Consider the following 16,974-nt stretch of genomic DNA (forward strand, 5'->3'; position numbering starts at 1 on the left):
TATGGAATGAACTGCCAGAGGAAGTGGTGGAGGCTGGTACAATTATAGCATTTAAAGCACATTTGGACAGGCACATGAATAGAAAAGGTTTAGAGGGATATGGGCCAAATGTAGGACCAGTTTAGTTTGGGAAGCTTGGTCGTAATGGACGGGTTGGGCCAAAGGATCTGTTTCTGTGCTGTATTATTCTATGACTAATAATGTGGTTTACTATGAAAAGATATTATACAGCCATTTGGACAGAAATCTTGTAATGGGTGTAGTTTTGACTATCAGTGTCCTAAACAAATTAGGTTGTTCAAAATTTTGCCACAACGATGCTCAAATCCACATACACAAACCCTTGCGTTTATCTGTTGTAATCTCAGAATGTCCATAAACGGTTTACAGCCAATTAATTATTTTTCAAGGGTAGGGCAGAATTATACTGACAATCAGTTAATCTCTTGTTGGTTGAGCGATAGAGATTACTCAGGCCTCTGCACTTGAATTTGTGCACGTCACACCCACAAGCAAATAAAAACACAGGAATACAGGCCACTTAGAGCTTTATTTAGTTTTACATTTTTACTGGAGTCTAAACATTCTTTACAGTCTTTACATCGTAAAGCCATCTTCAAAATACAATCTTCCCAAGGCATGGCTTTGCCAGGGATAGCAACATTATGCAAAAACTCACAGTGGGCATAAGCTCCGGTTAAAACTTTTAAAGAGTAGGAAAACAGAAATGAACATTTGCTTGTGCTTCCTCCCATATAGCAATTGAGCAATAATTTGATAATTAAACTTTGAAACGTTGAACTTTAATACAGTAGATTAAATCCAATCAATCCAATATTACTAATTTCTAAAACGGCATTTCACAAAACTACATTGAATTACTCGACAGGAAACGCACGCATAGCCAAGTACAGTTTTGGCTTTATGAAGCTGATTGAAGGGTTCGGAAATTCCCCATGTTCCTGAAAGTTGACAGTAGGGGAAATACTAAAGTGGCAATGAAGCTTGTAAGAGTAAAGTGCTTACGTTATTAGCACACTGTGCATAAAATGCCATTGCAAGTGTCCAATTATTTAAAAGTGAGAAATTTAATAGACTGCTGTTTAGATAACCCAAGGTTGTAATAGTTTCTGAAACTGGCATGAATACTTTTTCAATTATCGGGGCAACTTGCTTTAATCAGATAGTTAGTTCCTTGAAAATTAATTATCAAAGACCAACTCTCTCAATGCACCAGATACATCCAGGCGAAAACAATTCTGCTTTGAAATCAGAACTGATGAAGTTCTTTAGGGAAAATGCAGAGCCTGCTGCTTCAGAGCAATTCTTGGCTTGTTACATCCCATGCTGCTTTCCGCCAGGGCTGACCGTCCGATTTTGCAGTTTTCCTCATTTATCTGGGAGGTTTCAGTTGTTGGTGGCTGGAAGCCGGTCATGGTATTAGCCACATGGACAACATGAATTTTATTGGTGGTTTGCTTCTTCAAGTGACAAGTGAAGACCTGCCTGAATCTCTTGCGAAAATGCTTTGATATCAAAGCATACACAATGGGGTTGAGGCAGGAGTTGGCATAGGACAGGCAGTGTGAGATGAGGCGGAAGGCGTAGGTTGCTTTATTGAACGGGAAGTAACCAAACCAGAAGCACATGATCACAACATGATGGGGCAACCAACAGAGGCAAAAGAGCACAGCAACAATGATTATCATTTTTGTCACTTTCCGCTTTGCTTTCTTTGACTCTGAGATGGTCTCAATGGGATCCACTGATGTCCACAGATACTTGATTGTTCTGGTGTAGGCAAGACTCAGGATCGCAACTGGGACTAAAAAGCCAAAAACAAATGAGAAAACATCCATTATTTTTCTCTTCCTGTCATCCCATATCGGCACGCAGATGGGTATTCCCTCGTAATGGACAATCTGGTAGTAACTCAGGTATGGTCCAGCCAGGATGATGGACAAGGCCCAGATTATAGCAATGGCAGCTGTGGCATTCCGTACTGTGCGGAGATCTCGGGATTTCAAAGGGTATCGAATGGCAAGGTATCTACAGAAAAAAAGAAACATGAGATTTGCATCAACATGTCAGTTCTGATTTTATTCCCGGAATTAGTTACTGCCTTTACAAGGTTTTAGAACATTTCCAGTCCTGGAACCCACTACAATGCTGCAGCACCAACATAATCCTGACCCTCCAACGCTGCAGGCTCCTTCCATGTGCCTGGGCAGCAGCCCTTGCCAGAACAAGACGGCTAGCCAAATCTATCTGCCAGGCTGCCTTCTGGATCCATGGTAGGGAGAGAGACCTGTACTCTGTGGAGTCAAACAGCATTGAGGGAAGTGAGAAAATCCCCTCTGCTCAGAAATCAGCCTCAGTCTAGCATAGGAAGCCCCATAAGTTCTGAAGAAAGGTTGCGGGACCTGAAACTTTGCTTTCTCTTCTCAGATGCTGCCAGACCTGCTGAGTTTCTCCAGAAACTTCTGTTTTTGTATAGCACGGGTGGTCATTTGACTCATTGTGCCTCAGTATGCTTTTTGAAACAGCTATCTGATTAATCTGATTTTTCTGATGAAGGGTCTAGGCCCGAAATGTCAGCTTTTGTGCTCCTAAGATGCTGCTTGGCCTGCTGTGTTCATCCAGCTCCACACCTTGTTATATCTGATTAATCTGTTTTCCAATAGCCTTTTAAATTGTTGCCCCTTGAAGTATTTAACTAATTCCCTTTTCAAACAATGCAACTGAATCTGCTTCTGGCAATTTTCAGCCAGTGCAGTCTAGATCAATATCACACTGGAGTAAAATACAGCTGCCCTTAATTCATCATCGGTTCTTTAATCAATTTATTTATGTGTCAATGGTTAAAAACAATTATTGTGTGAATTTGGAGAGTTCCAGTTATGTGCTTGTATCTAAGGAACACTAACAATTTGGATTTGCATGAATTCTCTATATAAAAAGCCATAAATAATGGTGGAGATTATTTCCCAACTATCAGTATTAATATCAGGTACTGCTGCATTGCATTCCCTAATAAATAATTTCTTACTAATGCTGATTGTCTGCTTCCAGGGGCTTTCAGTCAGCATATTCAAAATCAAACAAATTCCCACTTAAAATTGACTTGTGCTGCCATAAGGTTTAGAGCTCAGGGTTCTATTTTGCATATTGGAGAAATGACTAATCTTGTTAGTATGTGGCCTTTAATCGTTTCTCCTTACCCAAGAGTGACTATACTCTGACCAATACGTGCATGTCAAATATTTTATTCCCAGCATTGTACATAATGCTGTTCTCTGTAAGTACATCTTTCAGTATAGATTATTCAGCCCTTTCTTCAGTCCTCCTGCCTGCTGATGCACCATTATGATATACATCGCTTTTTCATTATACTGCAAAAAATATTCACAAGTATTCCTTGGTTCTCTAGCCAATTCCTTCAGTTTGTGACCATCGGTTATTGATTTTCCTGCCAGTGGCAACAGCTTCTCCTTATTCATCATCCTTCATCATTCGAGCATCTCTGCTAAATCCCTTTTTAATCAACCTTGCTTTTAGGAAAATAATCTCAGTCAATTACTTCATATAACTGAAGTTCCTTATCCTTGGTATCATTTTAATATATCTCACTTGAACTCTAAGGTCCTGATACCCCTGCTAAGTGTGGTGTGCAGAATAAGACACAATATTGTAGCTCTATAGCACTAAGGATCTAAAATGGAATATGAGATCACAGAATCCCCACAGTTTGAAAGCAGGATATTCAGCCCACCAAGTCCACATCAAATCTCCAAAGAGCATCCCACCCAAACCCACAGACCTACTCCTTCCCTGTAACCCTGCATTCTCCTAATCCACCTAACCTGCACATCTCTGGACACTATGGTCAATTTAGCATGCCCAATCTACCTAACCTGCACATCTCTGGACACTATGGTCAATTTAGCATGCCCAATCCACCTAACCTGCACATTTCTGGACACTATGGTCAACTTAGCATGCCCAATCTATCTAACCTGCACATCTCTGGGCTGTCGGAGGAAGCCAGAACTCCAGGATTAAACTCACACAGACACAAGGAGAATGTGCAAACTCCACACAGACTGTTGCCCGAGGGTGGAATTGAACTAAGGCCCCTTGCGCTGTGAGGTCTATTTGCCTTGGATGGACAAAACCAAAATAAAACTATCTATAGGATCCCTACAGTGTAAAAACAGGCTATTCAGCCCAGTGAGCCCACATGAACCCTCCAAAGAGCATACCACTCAGGCCCAATCCTTTTACCCTACATTTCCCATGGCTAACATACCTACCTTACACACTATCAACAATTTAGCAATGTCAATCCATCTAACTTGCACATATCTTGTCTTTGGGAGGAAACTCACACAGACACTGCAAGAATGTGCAAACTCCACATGAACAGTCATCCAAGAGTGAGATTAAACCTGGGTCCCTGGTGTCGTGAGGCAGCAGTGCTAACCACAGAGCCACAGTGCCCCAACAGAACCAAATCAATTTTCAAAAACTGTTCAAAGTTGAATTGATGCTGGATGATACTTAAAAACAACATAGGATGCCCCTCTATAAATTACTGAGATTAAAATACAATTATCCAATTACAGTTGAAGAAGGGTAGCTGCATTGATGTTAATGATTGTGAGGAGCTCGCTATTGATTGTCCAAGATGGCAGCAATTTGTCGATGAAGCTGCTGCATGCTTCAAGTGCCACCACCTCTATGATGAGACAGAGAAAAGGGTGAGATGCGAAGAAAATGCAGCAAATTCTGCACTCCCAATCCCACTACATGTAGAATGTCCTATAAAGCCAAAGATCTGCAGGTTGACTACTGGCCTGTTCAGCCACATGAAGAGCCATGAAGAAACTCTCAAACCTGAGACAACATCCACAAATCAACAGGGGCCAGATGATGACAATGATCAGAAATGTGTGAGTATCCAGATTAGGAAATAATTGACAGGCTGGGAATCTTTTCTCATCTGAAGAAAGGGGCAACCTGACAGAGACTTTTAAAATTATTAAACATTTTCATTGAGTGGATACAGAAAAAGATTCCCTCTTGTGAAAGACTGGGTCATTAATATAGGCATCAGGAGGAAATTCAAAAGCAAATAACATCTTCACCCCAAATGGTGAGAATGTGGAACCTGCTACTCCAAGGAATGGGTGTAGCAAATAATATAAAAGTATTTAAAGGGAAACATTTGAGGGAAAAAGTCCTGACAGTAGATTTAGAGGATGCTTGTGTGTAGAGGCTGGAATGGAACATTAAAACCAGCAAGGATAAGGTTAGCTCAAATGTTTCTGAAACAGAGAACCCACACATTGTGTACGTCACTCAGAAGGCCCAAGGCTAAGAACTTGGAAAATAATGAAGTCAAAAGCGATCTGGATGTCTTTGCTCATGGGTGGCCAACTGTTAGCATGAAAATACAGCAATCAATTAGGAAGACAAATAGCCTGTTGGCCTTCATCACAAGGAGGTTAGATTGCAGCAGTAACGGTATCTTTCTGCAATTGTATGGAGCCTTGGTGAGAAGTAACTGAGAATATTGTGTACAGTTTTGGTCTCCTTATATAAGGAAGGAATATTTGCTCTTGTAGAGTGCAACAGAGCCATACAATCATACAGCACAGAAACAGACCTTGTGTTCTAAACCTTTCCTATTCGTGTACTTGTCCAAACATCTTCTATCTGTTATAACTGTACCTGCATCTATCACTTCCTCTGGCAGTTCATTCCACATACAAACCATCCTCTGATAATCCATGGAATGATAGTAGTGTCATAGAATCATGGAATCATACAGCACAGAAGAAGTCCTTTGACCTACTGAGTCTGTAACACCAAAAATACACTTCTACCTACACTAGTCCCACTCTCCAACAATAGGACCATAGCCCTGAATGTTTTGCCACTTCAAGTGCTCATTTTAGGACTTTTAAAGTTTATGAGGTTGTGTGCCTCCCACGCAGTGCATTCCAGGACCAGCCCCATTCTCTGGGTGAAAAAGGTTTTCTTCAAATCCTTTCCAAACATCCAGCCTTTCACTTGAAAATTATGCACCTTTGTCTTAAGAGAGAATATTGCAGAAACTGAGTCTGTGCTCTGTAGAACTTCAAAGGCTTACAGGTGATCTCATTGAAACTTACAATTTTTTTACAATGTGGGACAGAGCGGGTGTAAAAAGGATGTTTTCACTGGTTGGTGATTTTAAAGCCACGGAGGGACACGGTGTCAAAATAACAGGTCATTTAGGATTAAAATGAGGAGTAATTTCTTCACTCAGAGTCTGGTGAATCTTTGCAATTCCCCACTCCATAGCACTTTGGGAGCTCTGTTATTGAGCAGGTTCAACATCACTAGATATGGAGAGATAATACAGGGAAATGGTTTCTTGACCTGGGAGAATGGCAAAGTAGCCTTGATAGACTGAATGGCCTACTCCTGCTCCTATGACAGTGCTACATATTTCCAGTGAAGGAGCATTGCAATTTATCATTAAATCAAACTCCAAAATTGAACATTTAATGGAGATTTATTGAAATGTATCGCTACTCTAAGCTGCTCGTTTGAGAATCAATTGTATGTCGGCATAAGTAACGTTTGTAAAATTTAATTCACTCTGTGATGATCATTTAAAAGGCTGTGGCTAAAATTATTTTTAGTTTAATACTGGTCAGTGATAAACATTCTCTGTTTCTAAAATGATCAGACAAAGGTGACCGATGACAATTCGCAGAATTGTAAACGCTGTCACATTGCATCCTGTGATAGCCCTGATAATTCCCACCACAGGTCAGCTTCTTGACAATTGTGTATGGACTATGTCGAGTTGGAATTGAATAGATTAGCTGCTGTTCTAAATCTCACTGTGTCCAAGATAACTTTCAAAGTCAAAATATTTACCCTCAAAATTTCAGGTAACCAGCAAAGGAAACAGAGGGCGAGTTGAGCATTTTCTTTCATTCTGTGAATGTTATTCCCTCAAAGCTCAGCATGTACAGATTTAGTCACTTCCGAGTTAGAATTAGATAAGTTCTTGAAGGAGAGAAATTTGGTGATCTTTGGGAAAAGACATGGGAAGGGAGTCTAATTAGATAGTTCTTTCAAAGAGTTGGGACAGGAATGATGGACTGCATTCCTGCCCCTTCAGGGCAGTATAATTTTATGGCACCAAAACTGGACCTCGAACCAGGTTCAGAGTATTAATCACAATATTATTTTCCTTCTTCTTTAGTCTTCCTCCTTCAGGGTTTCCTGCTCGATGCTTGAGATGGGGAAGACAGAAGATCTTTCAGTTGCATGTCCTGCATTATGCCAACATACTCTTTCAAGTAATAGTGGGAACTGCAGATGCTGGAGAATCCGAGATAACAAAGTGTGGAGCTGGATGAACACAGCAGGCCAAGCAGCATCTCAGGAGCACAAAAGCTGACGTTTCGGGCCTAGACCCTTCATCAGATAGACCCTTCACCCTCTGATGAAGGGTCTAGGCCCGAAACGTCAGCTCCTGTGCTCCTGAGATGCGGTTGGGCCTGCTCTGTCCATCCAGCCCCACACTTTATTATATTATATTGTCCTGCTGTGTCCATCCAGCCCCACACTTTATTATATTATATTGTCCTGCTGTGTCCATCCAGCCCCACACTTTATTATATTATATTGTCCTGCTGTGTCCATCCAGCCCCACACTTTGTTATATTATATTGTCCTGCTGTGTCCATCCAGCCCCACACTTTATTATATTATATTGTCCTGCTGTGTCCATCCAGCCCCACACCTTGTTATATTATATTGTCCTGCTGTGTCCATCCAGCCCCACACTTTATTATATTATATTGTCCTGCTGTGTCCATCCAGCCCCACACTTTATTATATTATATTGTCCTGCTGTGTCCATCCAGCTCCACACTTTATTATATTATATTGTCCTGCTGTGTCCATCCAGCCCCACACTTTGTTATATTATATTGTCTTGCTGTGTCCATCCAGCCCCACACTTTATTATATTATATTGTCCTGCTGTGTCCATCCAGCCCCACACTTTGTTATATTATATTGTCCTGCTGTGTCCATCCAGCCCCACACTTTATTGTATTATATTGTCCTGCTGTGTCCATCCAGCCCCACACCTTGTTATATTATATTGTCCTGCTGTGTCCATCCAGCCCCACACTTTGTTATATTATATTGTCCTGCTGTGTCCATCCAGCCCCACACTTTATTATATTATATTGTCCTGCTGTGTCCACCCAGCCCCACACCTTGTTATATTATATTGTCCTGCTGTGTCCATCCAGCCCCACACCTTGTTATATTATATTGTCCTGCTGTGTCCACCCAGCCCCACACCTTGTTATATTATATTGTCCTGCTGTGTCCATCCAGCCCCACACTTTATTATATTATATTGTCCTGCTGTGTCCATCCAGCCCCACACCTTGTTATATTATATTGTCCTGCTGTGTCCATCCAGCCCCACACCTTGTTATATTATATTGTCCTGCTGTGTCCATCCAGCCCCACACTTTGTTATATTATATTGTCCTGCTGTGTCCACCCAGCCCCACACCTTGTTATATTATATTGTCCTGCTGTGTCCATCCAGCCCCACACTTTATTATATTATATTGTCCTGCTGTGTCCATCCAGCCCCACACCTTGTTATATTATATTGTCCTGCTGTGTCCATCCAGCCCCACACGTTGTTATATTATATTGTCCTGCTGTGTCCATCCAGCCCCACACTTTGTTATATTATATTGTCCTGCTGTGTCCATCCAGCTCCACACCTTGTTATATTATATTGTCCTGCTGTGTCCATCCAGCCCCACACCTTGTTATATTATATTGTCCTGCTGTGTCCATCCAGCCCCACACTTTGTTATATTATATTGTCCTGCTGTGTCCATCCAGCCCCACACTTTATTATATTATATTGTCCTGCTGTGTCCATCCAGCCCCACACCTTGTTATATTATATTGTCCTGCTGTGTCCATCCAGCCCCACACTTTATTATATTATATTGTCCTGCTGTGTCCATCCAGCCCCACACCTTGTTATATTATATTGTCCTGCTGTGTCCATCCAGCCCCACACCTTGTTATATTATATTGTCCTGCTGTGTCCATCCAGCCCCACACCTTGTTATATTATATTGTCCTGCTGTGTCCATCCAGCCCCACACCTTGTTATATTATATTGTCCTGCTGTGTCCATCCAGCCCCACACTTTGTTATATTATATTGTCCTGCTGTGTCCATCCAGCCCCACACCTTGTTATATTATATTGTCCTGCTGTGTCCATCCAGCCCCACACTTTGTTATATTATATTGTCCTGCTGTGTCCATCCAGCCCCACACCTTGTTATATTATATTGTCCTGCTGTGTCCATCCAGCCCCACACTTTATTATATTATATTGTCCTGCTGTGTCCATCCAGCCCCACACCTTGTTATATTATATTGTCCTGCTGTGTCCATCCAGCCCCACACCTTGTTATATTATATTGTCCTGCTGTGTCCATCCAGCCCCACACCTTGTTATATTATATTGTCCTGCTGTGTCCATCCAGCCCCACACCTTGTTATATTATATTGTCCTGCTGTGTCCATCCAGCCCCACACTTTGTTATATTATATTGTCCTGCTGTGTCCTTCCAGCCCCACACTTTATTATATTATATTGTCCTGCTGTGTCCATCCAGCCCCACACCTTGTTATATTATATTGTCCTGCTGTGTCCATCCAGCCCCACACTTTGTTATATTATATTGTCCTGCTGTGTCCATCCAGCCCCACACTTTATTATATTATATTGTCCTGCTGTGTCCATCCAGCCCCACACTTTGTTATATTATATTGTCTTGCTGTGTCCATCCAGCCCCACACTTTATTATATTATATTGTCCTGCTGTGTCCATCCAGCCCCACACTTTGTTATATTATATTGTCTTGCTGTGTCCATCCAGCCCCACACTTTATTATATTATATTGTCCTGCTGTGTCCATCCAGCCCCACACTTTGTTATATTATATTGTCTTGCTGTGTCCATCCAGCCCCACACTTTGTTATATTATATTGTCTTGCTGTGTCCATCCAGCCCCACTCTTTATTATATTATATTGTCCTGCTGTGTCCATCCAGCCCCACACCTTGTTATATTATATTGTCCTGCTGTGTCCATCCAGCCCCACACTTTGTTATATTATATTGTCCTGCTGTGTCCATCCAGCCCCACACTTTATTATATTATATTGTCCTGCTGTGTCCATCCAGCCCCACACTTTGTTATATTATATTGTCTTGCTGTGTCCATCCAGCCCCACACTTTATTATATTATATTGTCTTGCTGTGTCCATCCAGCCCCACACTTTGTTATATTATATTGTCTTGCTGTGTCCATCCAGCCCCACACTTTGTTATATTATATTGTCCTGCTGTGTCCATCCAGCCCCACACCTTGTTCTCTTGTGCTCTTTCAAGTAGTTGTGATTGAGTTCCTACCTTAACGTCTCCTGCTCTTCGTGTTTTGTATTCACTACCACCTTCCTATAGAATTACCGAAAACTACAGACCATTTGGCCCAACTGGTTAGTACTGATCTTTACACTCCAGCATCCTACCACCCTTCTTCCTTCTCCCTAACCAGTATGATAAGAACATGATAAATAGGAGCAGGATTAGCCATTGACATTTTAAATTTAACACTACGCCATTCAATACAACCATGGTAGATCTTCCAAATCAACTCCACTTCTTGCATATCACCTGATCTCCATCTGTCTTTCTATAAATTTTCTCCATCATGTGGTCTCTCAGTCTCTCATTAAACACATCTGTGCTATTCACCTTAATGACCCACATAGTAGCCACTCTAACAATCCTGTTGATCTAATTTTGGACATCTATACAAGTTGAAGGAGTTTCTCTGCCTGGACAACAACAGACATTGGGAAGCAACTGTCAGAGTGAGAACCCATGTGTAGCTCTTTTGTGAGTGCAGTTTCTAGGAACATCCAATGTGGCAAGCTAACTTGGCAAAAGTTATAACATTATAGGACGGATATTATTAAGCTGGATAGAGTTCAGAAGTGATTTACCAGGATGTTGCCAGGTATGGAAGGTTTGAGTCATAAAGAAAGGCTGATAGGCTGGGACTTTTTTCACTGGAGCGAAGCAAGTTGAGAGAGACATTATGAAAGTTTATAAAGTATACAAAGATTAATGACAGTTCCATTTTCCCTAGGATGGGGGATTTCAAGACTAGGGGGGCACATTTTTAAGGTGAGAAGAGAGAGATTTAAAAAAAGACATGCTGGGCAAATGTTTTACACAGAGGGTGGTTCCCTTTTAGAATGAAGTACTTCAGGAAGTGAATACAACTACAATGTTTAAGAGAGATTTCAATAAGTAAATGACTAGGAAAGGTTTGGAGGGATATGGACCAGGAGCTGGCAGATGGGATTAGTTTATTTTGGGACTATGTTCGGCAAGGACTGGTTGGACTGATGGGTCTGTTTCCATGTTGTGTGTCTCTATGGCTCTATACATGGTACGAACAACACAGGAAGCAGACTCACCTGTCGACTGACACAGCAGCCAATGTGAAGCTACTCGCATACATGGTGAGGTAGATGAAAAAGTGGACCACTTTGCAAAGGAATGAGCCAAAGACCCACCCGTCCAGTGTATAGATGGTGGCTTGAAAAGGAACACAGAAGATAATAAAGAACAGATCGGCCATGCTTAGGTTTAGAATAAAGAGATTGGTTGTATTATAACTCATCTGGCCATTCCTCAGCAGCACTGCCAGAACAAGGCCATTCCCTATAGTTCCAAGTAGGAATATCAGTGAAAAGATGATTGGAACGATGATGCTTGCAGGCAGATGATTTGGATTTTCAGAAACCTTCCAGTCATCCGCCATATTGGTATCAGGTAGATGGTGGTGAATGTTGGTGAAATTCTGCAAATACATGTAACAATAAAATTAGAACAAACATTGGCAATTATTGAATCTTACTGTGACATTCTTCCAATCTTTTTAATAACAAATTCCTCAGCAAGTGAGTTAATAGATCAAGTACTATGGACGGTACTCAGCCACACAGAAGACCTGGTTTCATTTGTAATTCCTATTTAATTTTAAAAAATAATGCAACCTGTCCAGGCACATTATGACACATGTAGGACAGTTAGGACTTGAACAGAGTCTTCTGGACCAGAGGAAGGGATATTACTACTACAACACAAAAGCCTTACTTCATGTCAGTTAGCTGGCTTCAAGTTAGGATGGCTGTATAAGTGGTCCTAGCAACAATAATCTAATCAGAAGAGAAAGCAGCTGTGATTCCTGCTCCTGGCAATGAGCAATGCACCTCCATTAAAAACAATGGATTTCATGTGGGGATTCAGTCCAGCTGAACTGAAAGCCTTCTCCAGTCAAATAGCCTTTCAGAACTCATCGCCTAGACTTGCACACACATCATGGCCACTGCAGCCAATACCAGACAGCATCAGTGAAATGATAACCTGAGAAAAATGAATCCTCCTTCAGGAGAGGAGAGAAACAGATGGAAAATACTGTTAATCACACCTGCACACTCCAATAGCGGCCTTGCATCTATTACTTCTCCAGGGTTGTAAATTTAAAAGATTTCAGTACCATCATTTATTTAAAGATAATTCACAGTTCGGTCTATTTGTCAATAACCATTTTACAACATTCAGCATTAAGCATGTAGCATAAAAGTAGTGGTTCTAACTAACAAATTAAATTGAAACTCAATTTGTTGGTTAGTCTGATAAAGAAACCCTGTGATACACTGAGAACACCTTTTCTCATTTTAGTATTTTACTCGACACTAATTTCCCTCTCCTTTCTGCACTCCCTCATCCCCACAGAATCTTTTACAATAATGAAAGCTGCAGAAATAACAAATAACCAAACAACTGAGATGAATTCCCAAAGCCAAGGGGAAAACTGCTTAATATTTCATTGTTAACTACAAACAGTTCTACAGCAGATCTGTGTAACAGCACAATGCCACAGTGCAATTAGTCAGAAATGTATTACACCTTCAGACCTGCATTCGGCTTTCAGCTGATCACTTTGGTTAATGGTGAACATCTAAACAGGGTCATATACCAATAGCTGCTTAGAATGGGCTAGGGACTAGAGAGGGTTGGGGATTAGGATGGACAAGGGACTAGAGTGTGTTAGGGGTTAGGATGGACAAAAGACTAGAGTGGGTTAGGGTTAGAATGGACTAGGAGTTAGAGTGGATTAGGGGTTGGAATGGGTTAGAGGCTAGAGTGGGCAGGGGCGAGATTGGGTTAGGGGGCAGGGTGGGTTAGGGGTTAGGATGGACAAGGGGCTAGAATGGGTTAGGGATTGTTGGAGTGGAGCAGGGGCTAGAGTGGGATGGAGACTGTTGGAATAGCGTAGAGGCTAGAGTGCTTTAGGGATTGTTGGAGTGGAGTAGGGGCTGGAGTGGGTTGGGGATTGTTGGCGTGGAGTAGGGGCTAAAGTGGGCTAGAGGCTTGCCATATCACCTTTGTCTGGAATTTCACACCAAAATGCTCCAGCCAGTCCAGTGAGTGCCAATCACACTATACTGCAACCTGAGTCCCCTCCTTTAAGACCAGACTCCAATAATTGATTTAATTTTACTGTTATATACTGATATAACAAAAATAAGGTAACACCCAATCTTCAATGTGAAAGTTACAACAGGAAATACTGATGTGTTCAATTAAATAACAGTAGATTTACTTCGCAATTCCTCAATTTGTTTCTTTTATCTTCAATCTCATCACAATCCTATCTCCAGTTGTTAAGGTGATTTACATTCAGCTTCTGGTGTTCATCTATTTATTGGATTGCATTACTTTGGTTAACAATTAGTTTCACCTTCCTGTACATTTGTATAACTAGGTTTCTATGTTGGTTTTATATATGCATTTTTAATCAGCTTTCTGTTGACTATTTATATTAACCTGGGTCCACCTCCCTCTTTATATCCAGAAACATAACCATTTGTTTTTCTGTTATAGCCGTATGAAAGCACATACATACAGCTAAAAACACATAAAAATGAATGTGGACAAATCAAAATCACGCTTTTATATATGGGCATGAAAACTTACACAATGAAGCAAGTATAATATTATCGTGTATATAAAATTGCATAAAAGAATTGAAACAGATAGGATTTTTACAAAAGCCTGGCATAAATTGCAAATTAGAAACCCAAAGTGGAATCTTTGGCAAATGGACATAAATATTTATATATTTTAAATAAATAATCACAATTATACATTGTGCTGTGTTATTTAACTTACATTCAGGAGATGTCCTTCAGTGAATTACAATTCAGTCAGTCAACACTCTGCAAGTTGTATTGAATCTGCATGAACAATCCCTTCGGAAACAACGTTGCTTTTCACTTTGATTTCCAACATTCTTCTTCACTGAACACTGTTTGCTGTTCTTCTGTCCAGTGATCATATTTGCATTGCAGCATATTACTGGAGGAAAAGGTGTCTGGTCTGTCACGGTGGGGCTGAATATTAGCCACTGAAAGGAGATGCACTCACTTTTCACACTCAGCTCGTGTTATAAAGAGGTAGCACCGAATCAGAGGAATAGAAAGCAAATCAGAATTAACTCCTTCACCAGCGCATTGCATTTCATATTCCTCTCATTGGCATCTACCCGACAATGTGTAAAACTGAACTGGTTAGTCCTGAACATGAATAACAAGCAGGACAAGTCCAACCCAATTACAATCCCCATCGGTTTACTCTCAAACATCAGTAATGGAATGAAAGTATTCATCAACAATATTGTTAAGCAGCACTTTCTTTGCAACAAACTGCTCACTGACTAAGTGCCAGGACCACTTAGCTCCTAACCTTAATATAGTCTTAACTTGAACATTGTTAAAAGAGGAGAAATGAAAGTGACTGCCCTTGATGTCAAGGGCATATGACCCAGAGTGAGACAACAAGGAGCTCTCGCAAAATTAGCATCAATGAAGTTATAGGAACACTCTCCACTGGTTACAGACTTGGCTCACACAAAGGGAGATGGTCATGGTTGTTGGAGGTCAGTCATTGCAGCTCCAAGACTTTGCTGCAGGCTCAGGGTAGTGTCCTAGCACAGACATCTTCAGCTGCTTCATGAATGGCCCTTCCTCCATCATTAGGTCAGGCAGGGAATGTTTACAATATTCAGCATTATTCGGAAAATATGTAAATATATTGTTGTTCCTTCACTGTTGCTGGGTTTAAAATGCTGGAACTCCCTCTCTAATAGCATTGTGGGTCTACCTGCAACACATGGACTGCAGTGGTTCAGGAAGGTAACTCAGCACCATCTTCTCAAAGGCAACTGGGGTTGGAGAATAAATGCAGGCCTAGCTATGAACCCCACATCCCCCAAATAAATAAAACTACAATATAGAACATTTCAGACATACCAGTATTGCAATTAAGTCCTGTTGCATAGAAATAAATTCTTAACAATGCCACAAACACAGAAGTTACTGAAAAAGCTCAGCTGGTCTGGCAGGATATGTGAAGAGAAATCAAAGTTAACATTTTGGGTTGAGTGACTCCTCCTTCTTATGTTTTTATTTCTAATTTACAGAGCCAGCACTTCTTTTGGTTCTTACCAATGCCAATTGTGTTCAGAGACTGCTTTCCAAGTGTTAAAAACTCACTGTGTAAAAACAATTTTCCTCATCCCACTTTTGCCAATTATCTTAAATCTGTGTTTTCTAATTACCAACATTCCTAACAGTGGAAATAGCTACTCTTTATTTACTTTATCAAAACTCCTAATTATTTTGAATGCTTCTATTAAATGTCATCTTAACCTTTTTTCCTCTAAAACAAATTTCATGTTTTTTCAATTTCAATCTTCACTTAAGTGAAATCCCTTAATTTTGGAACAAACAGAATTTGAATATGGCTGAAAGGAGAGAGAAAATTTGCTGAAGCTTTGTGCCTTGCACTCAACAGGGCTAATGGTAATGCCAAATTTCAAAATATTACAACAATCAATTCTAGGGGGAAAAGGGCACTGATTGTTTGCTAAACTGATTCATCTGATCACTGGGCACAGATCACACTTGATTGGCTACGATGGGCTGGGCATGTTGTCCACATATCCAACTTGAGACTCTCTGAGCAGGTTCTCTACCCCCAGCTTCCAAATGGCAGGCAAGCCCCAGGTGGACAGAGGAGGCACTTCAGTGATACCCTCAAGGCCTCACTGGCAAAGAGTGACATTCCTCTAAATGCCTGGGAATGACTGGCCCACAACTGTCCAAAGTGGAGAAGAAGAACCTGGGAAGGCACTGAGCACCTCGAGACTTGCTGGCAAGATAAAACAGAAGCCAGGTGAAAGCGAAGAAAGGAGCACGTTGCCACACCAATGCCTCACCATACCCCTCCTGCGACCAACTTCTGCCCCAAGAATAACTGCTTGCAGTAGCTGCCTCAATCTGTTCAGTCATCTACGAACTCGCCCTGAGAACGGAAGAGAGTCTGCGAGGGGCAGCTGATGATGAGGAAACTGACTCAAGGCACTGCTTGGTTAGAACCACAAGGGCCAATATATCCACTGCTGGCTGTGATTCCATTTTTGGACAGCACTTGCTGAATAACTATAAGCACACTAACAGCTGCACATTTATTTCAAAAGGATGCAGCATAAAAAAATGAAGTATTACATAAGGTGCTTGCTGGACCACACCTAGAATATCATGAATAGCTCTGGGTTCCTTATTGAGGCTGTCCAAAGAATAATCACCAGAGGGATTTTCTTAAGAGAAGAGGTTAGGCATATTGGGCCTCACTGGAGTTGAGAAGAATGAGAGATAAACTTATTGAAACATACAAGATTTTGGGAAAGGCTAGGACCAGAGGCAATAA

The 16,974-nt window shown here is 41.1% G+C and overlaps 1 protein-coding gene across 1 annotated transcript; it reads right to left on the reverse strand.

The window, feature by feature from the left end:
- Nucleotides 1–689: 689 nt before the first annotated feature.
- LOC125447211 (galanin receptor 2b-like) lies at nucleotides 690–14,631 on the reverse strand. Its single transcript, XM_048521441.1, has 3 exons — nucleotides 14,377–14,631; nucleotides 11,613–11,998; nucleotides 690–2,049 (listed from the first exon to the last, which is right to left on the reverse strand). The coding sequence occupies exons 2-3, from the start codon at nucleotides 11,957–11,959 to the stop codon at nucleotides 1,290–1,292; spliced, it is 1,107 nt and encodes a 368-aa protein (XP_048377398.1). The 5' UTR covers nucleotides 11,960–11,998; nucleotides 14,377–14,631; the 3' UTR covers nucleotides 690–1,289.
- Between the last annotated feature and the right edge of the window lie 2,343 nt (nucleotides 14,632–16,974).

This window comes from Stegostoma tigrinum, chromosome 38 (genome assembly GCF_030684315.1).
Source record: "Stegostoma tigrinum isolate sSteTig4 chromosome 38, sSteTig4.hap1, whole genome shotgun sequence".
Lineage (NCBI taxonomy): Eukaryota > Metazoa > Chordata > Chondrichthyes > Orectolobiformes > Stegostomatidae > Stegostoma > Stegostoma tigrinum.

Excerpts from the sequence above, each read along its gene's own strand:
- LOC125447211 (XM_048521441.1), bottom strand. The coding sequence starts at position 11,959 with ATGGCGGATGACTGGAAGGTTTCTGAAAATCCAAATCATCTGCCTGCA. Across the intron at positions 2,050-11,612 it reads GCTGCTGTGTCAGTCGACAG|ATACCTTGCCATTCGATACC; the intron begins GTGAGTCTGCTT and ends TTTTTTCTGTAG.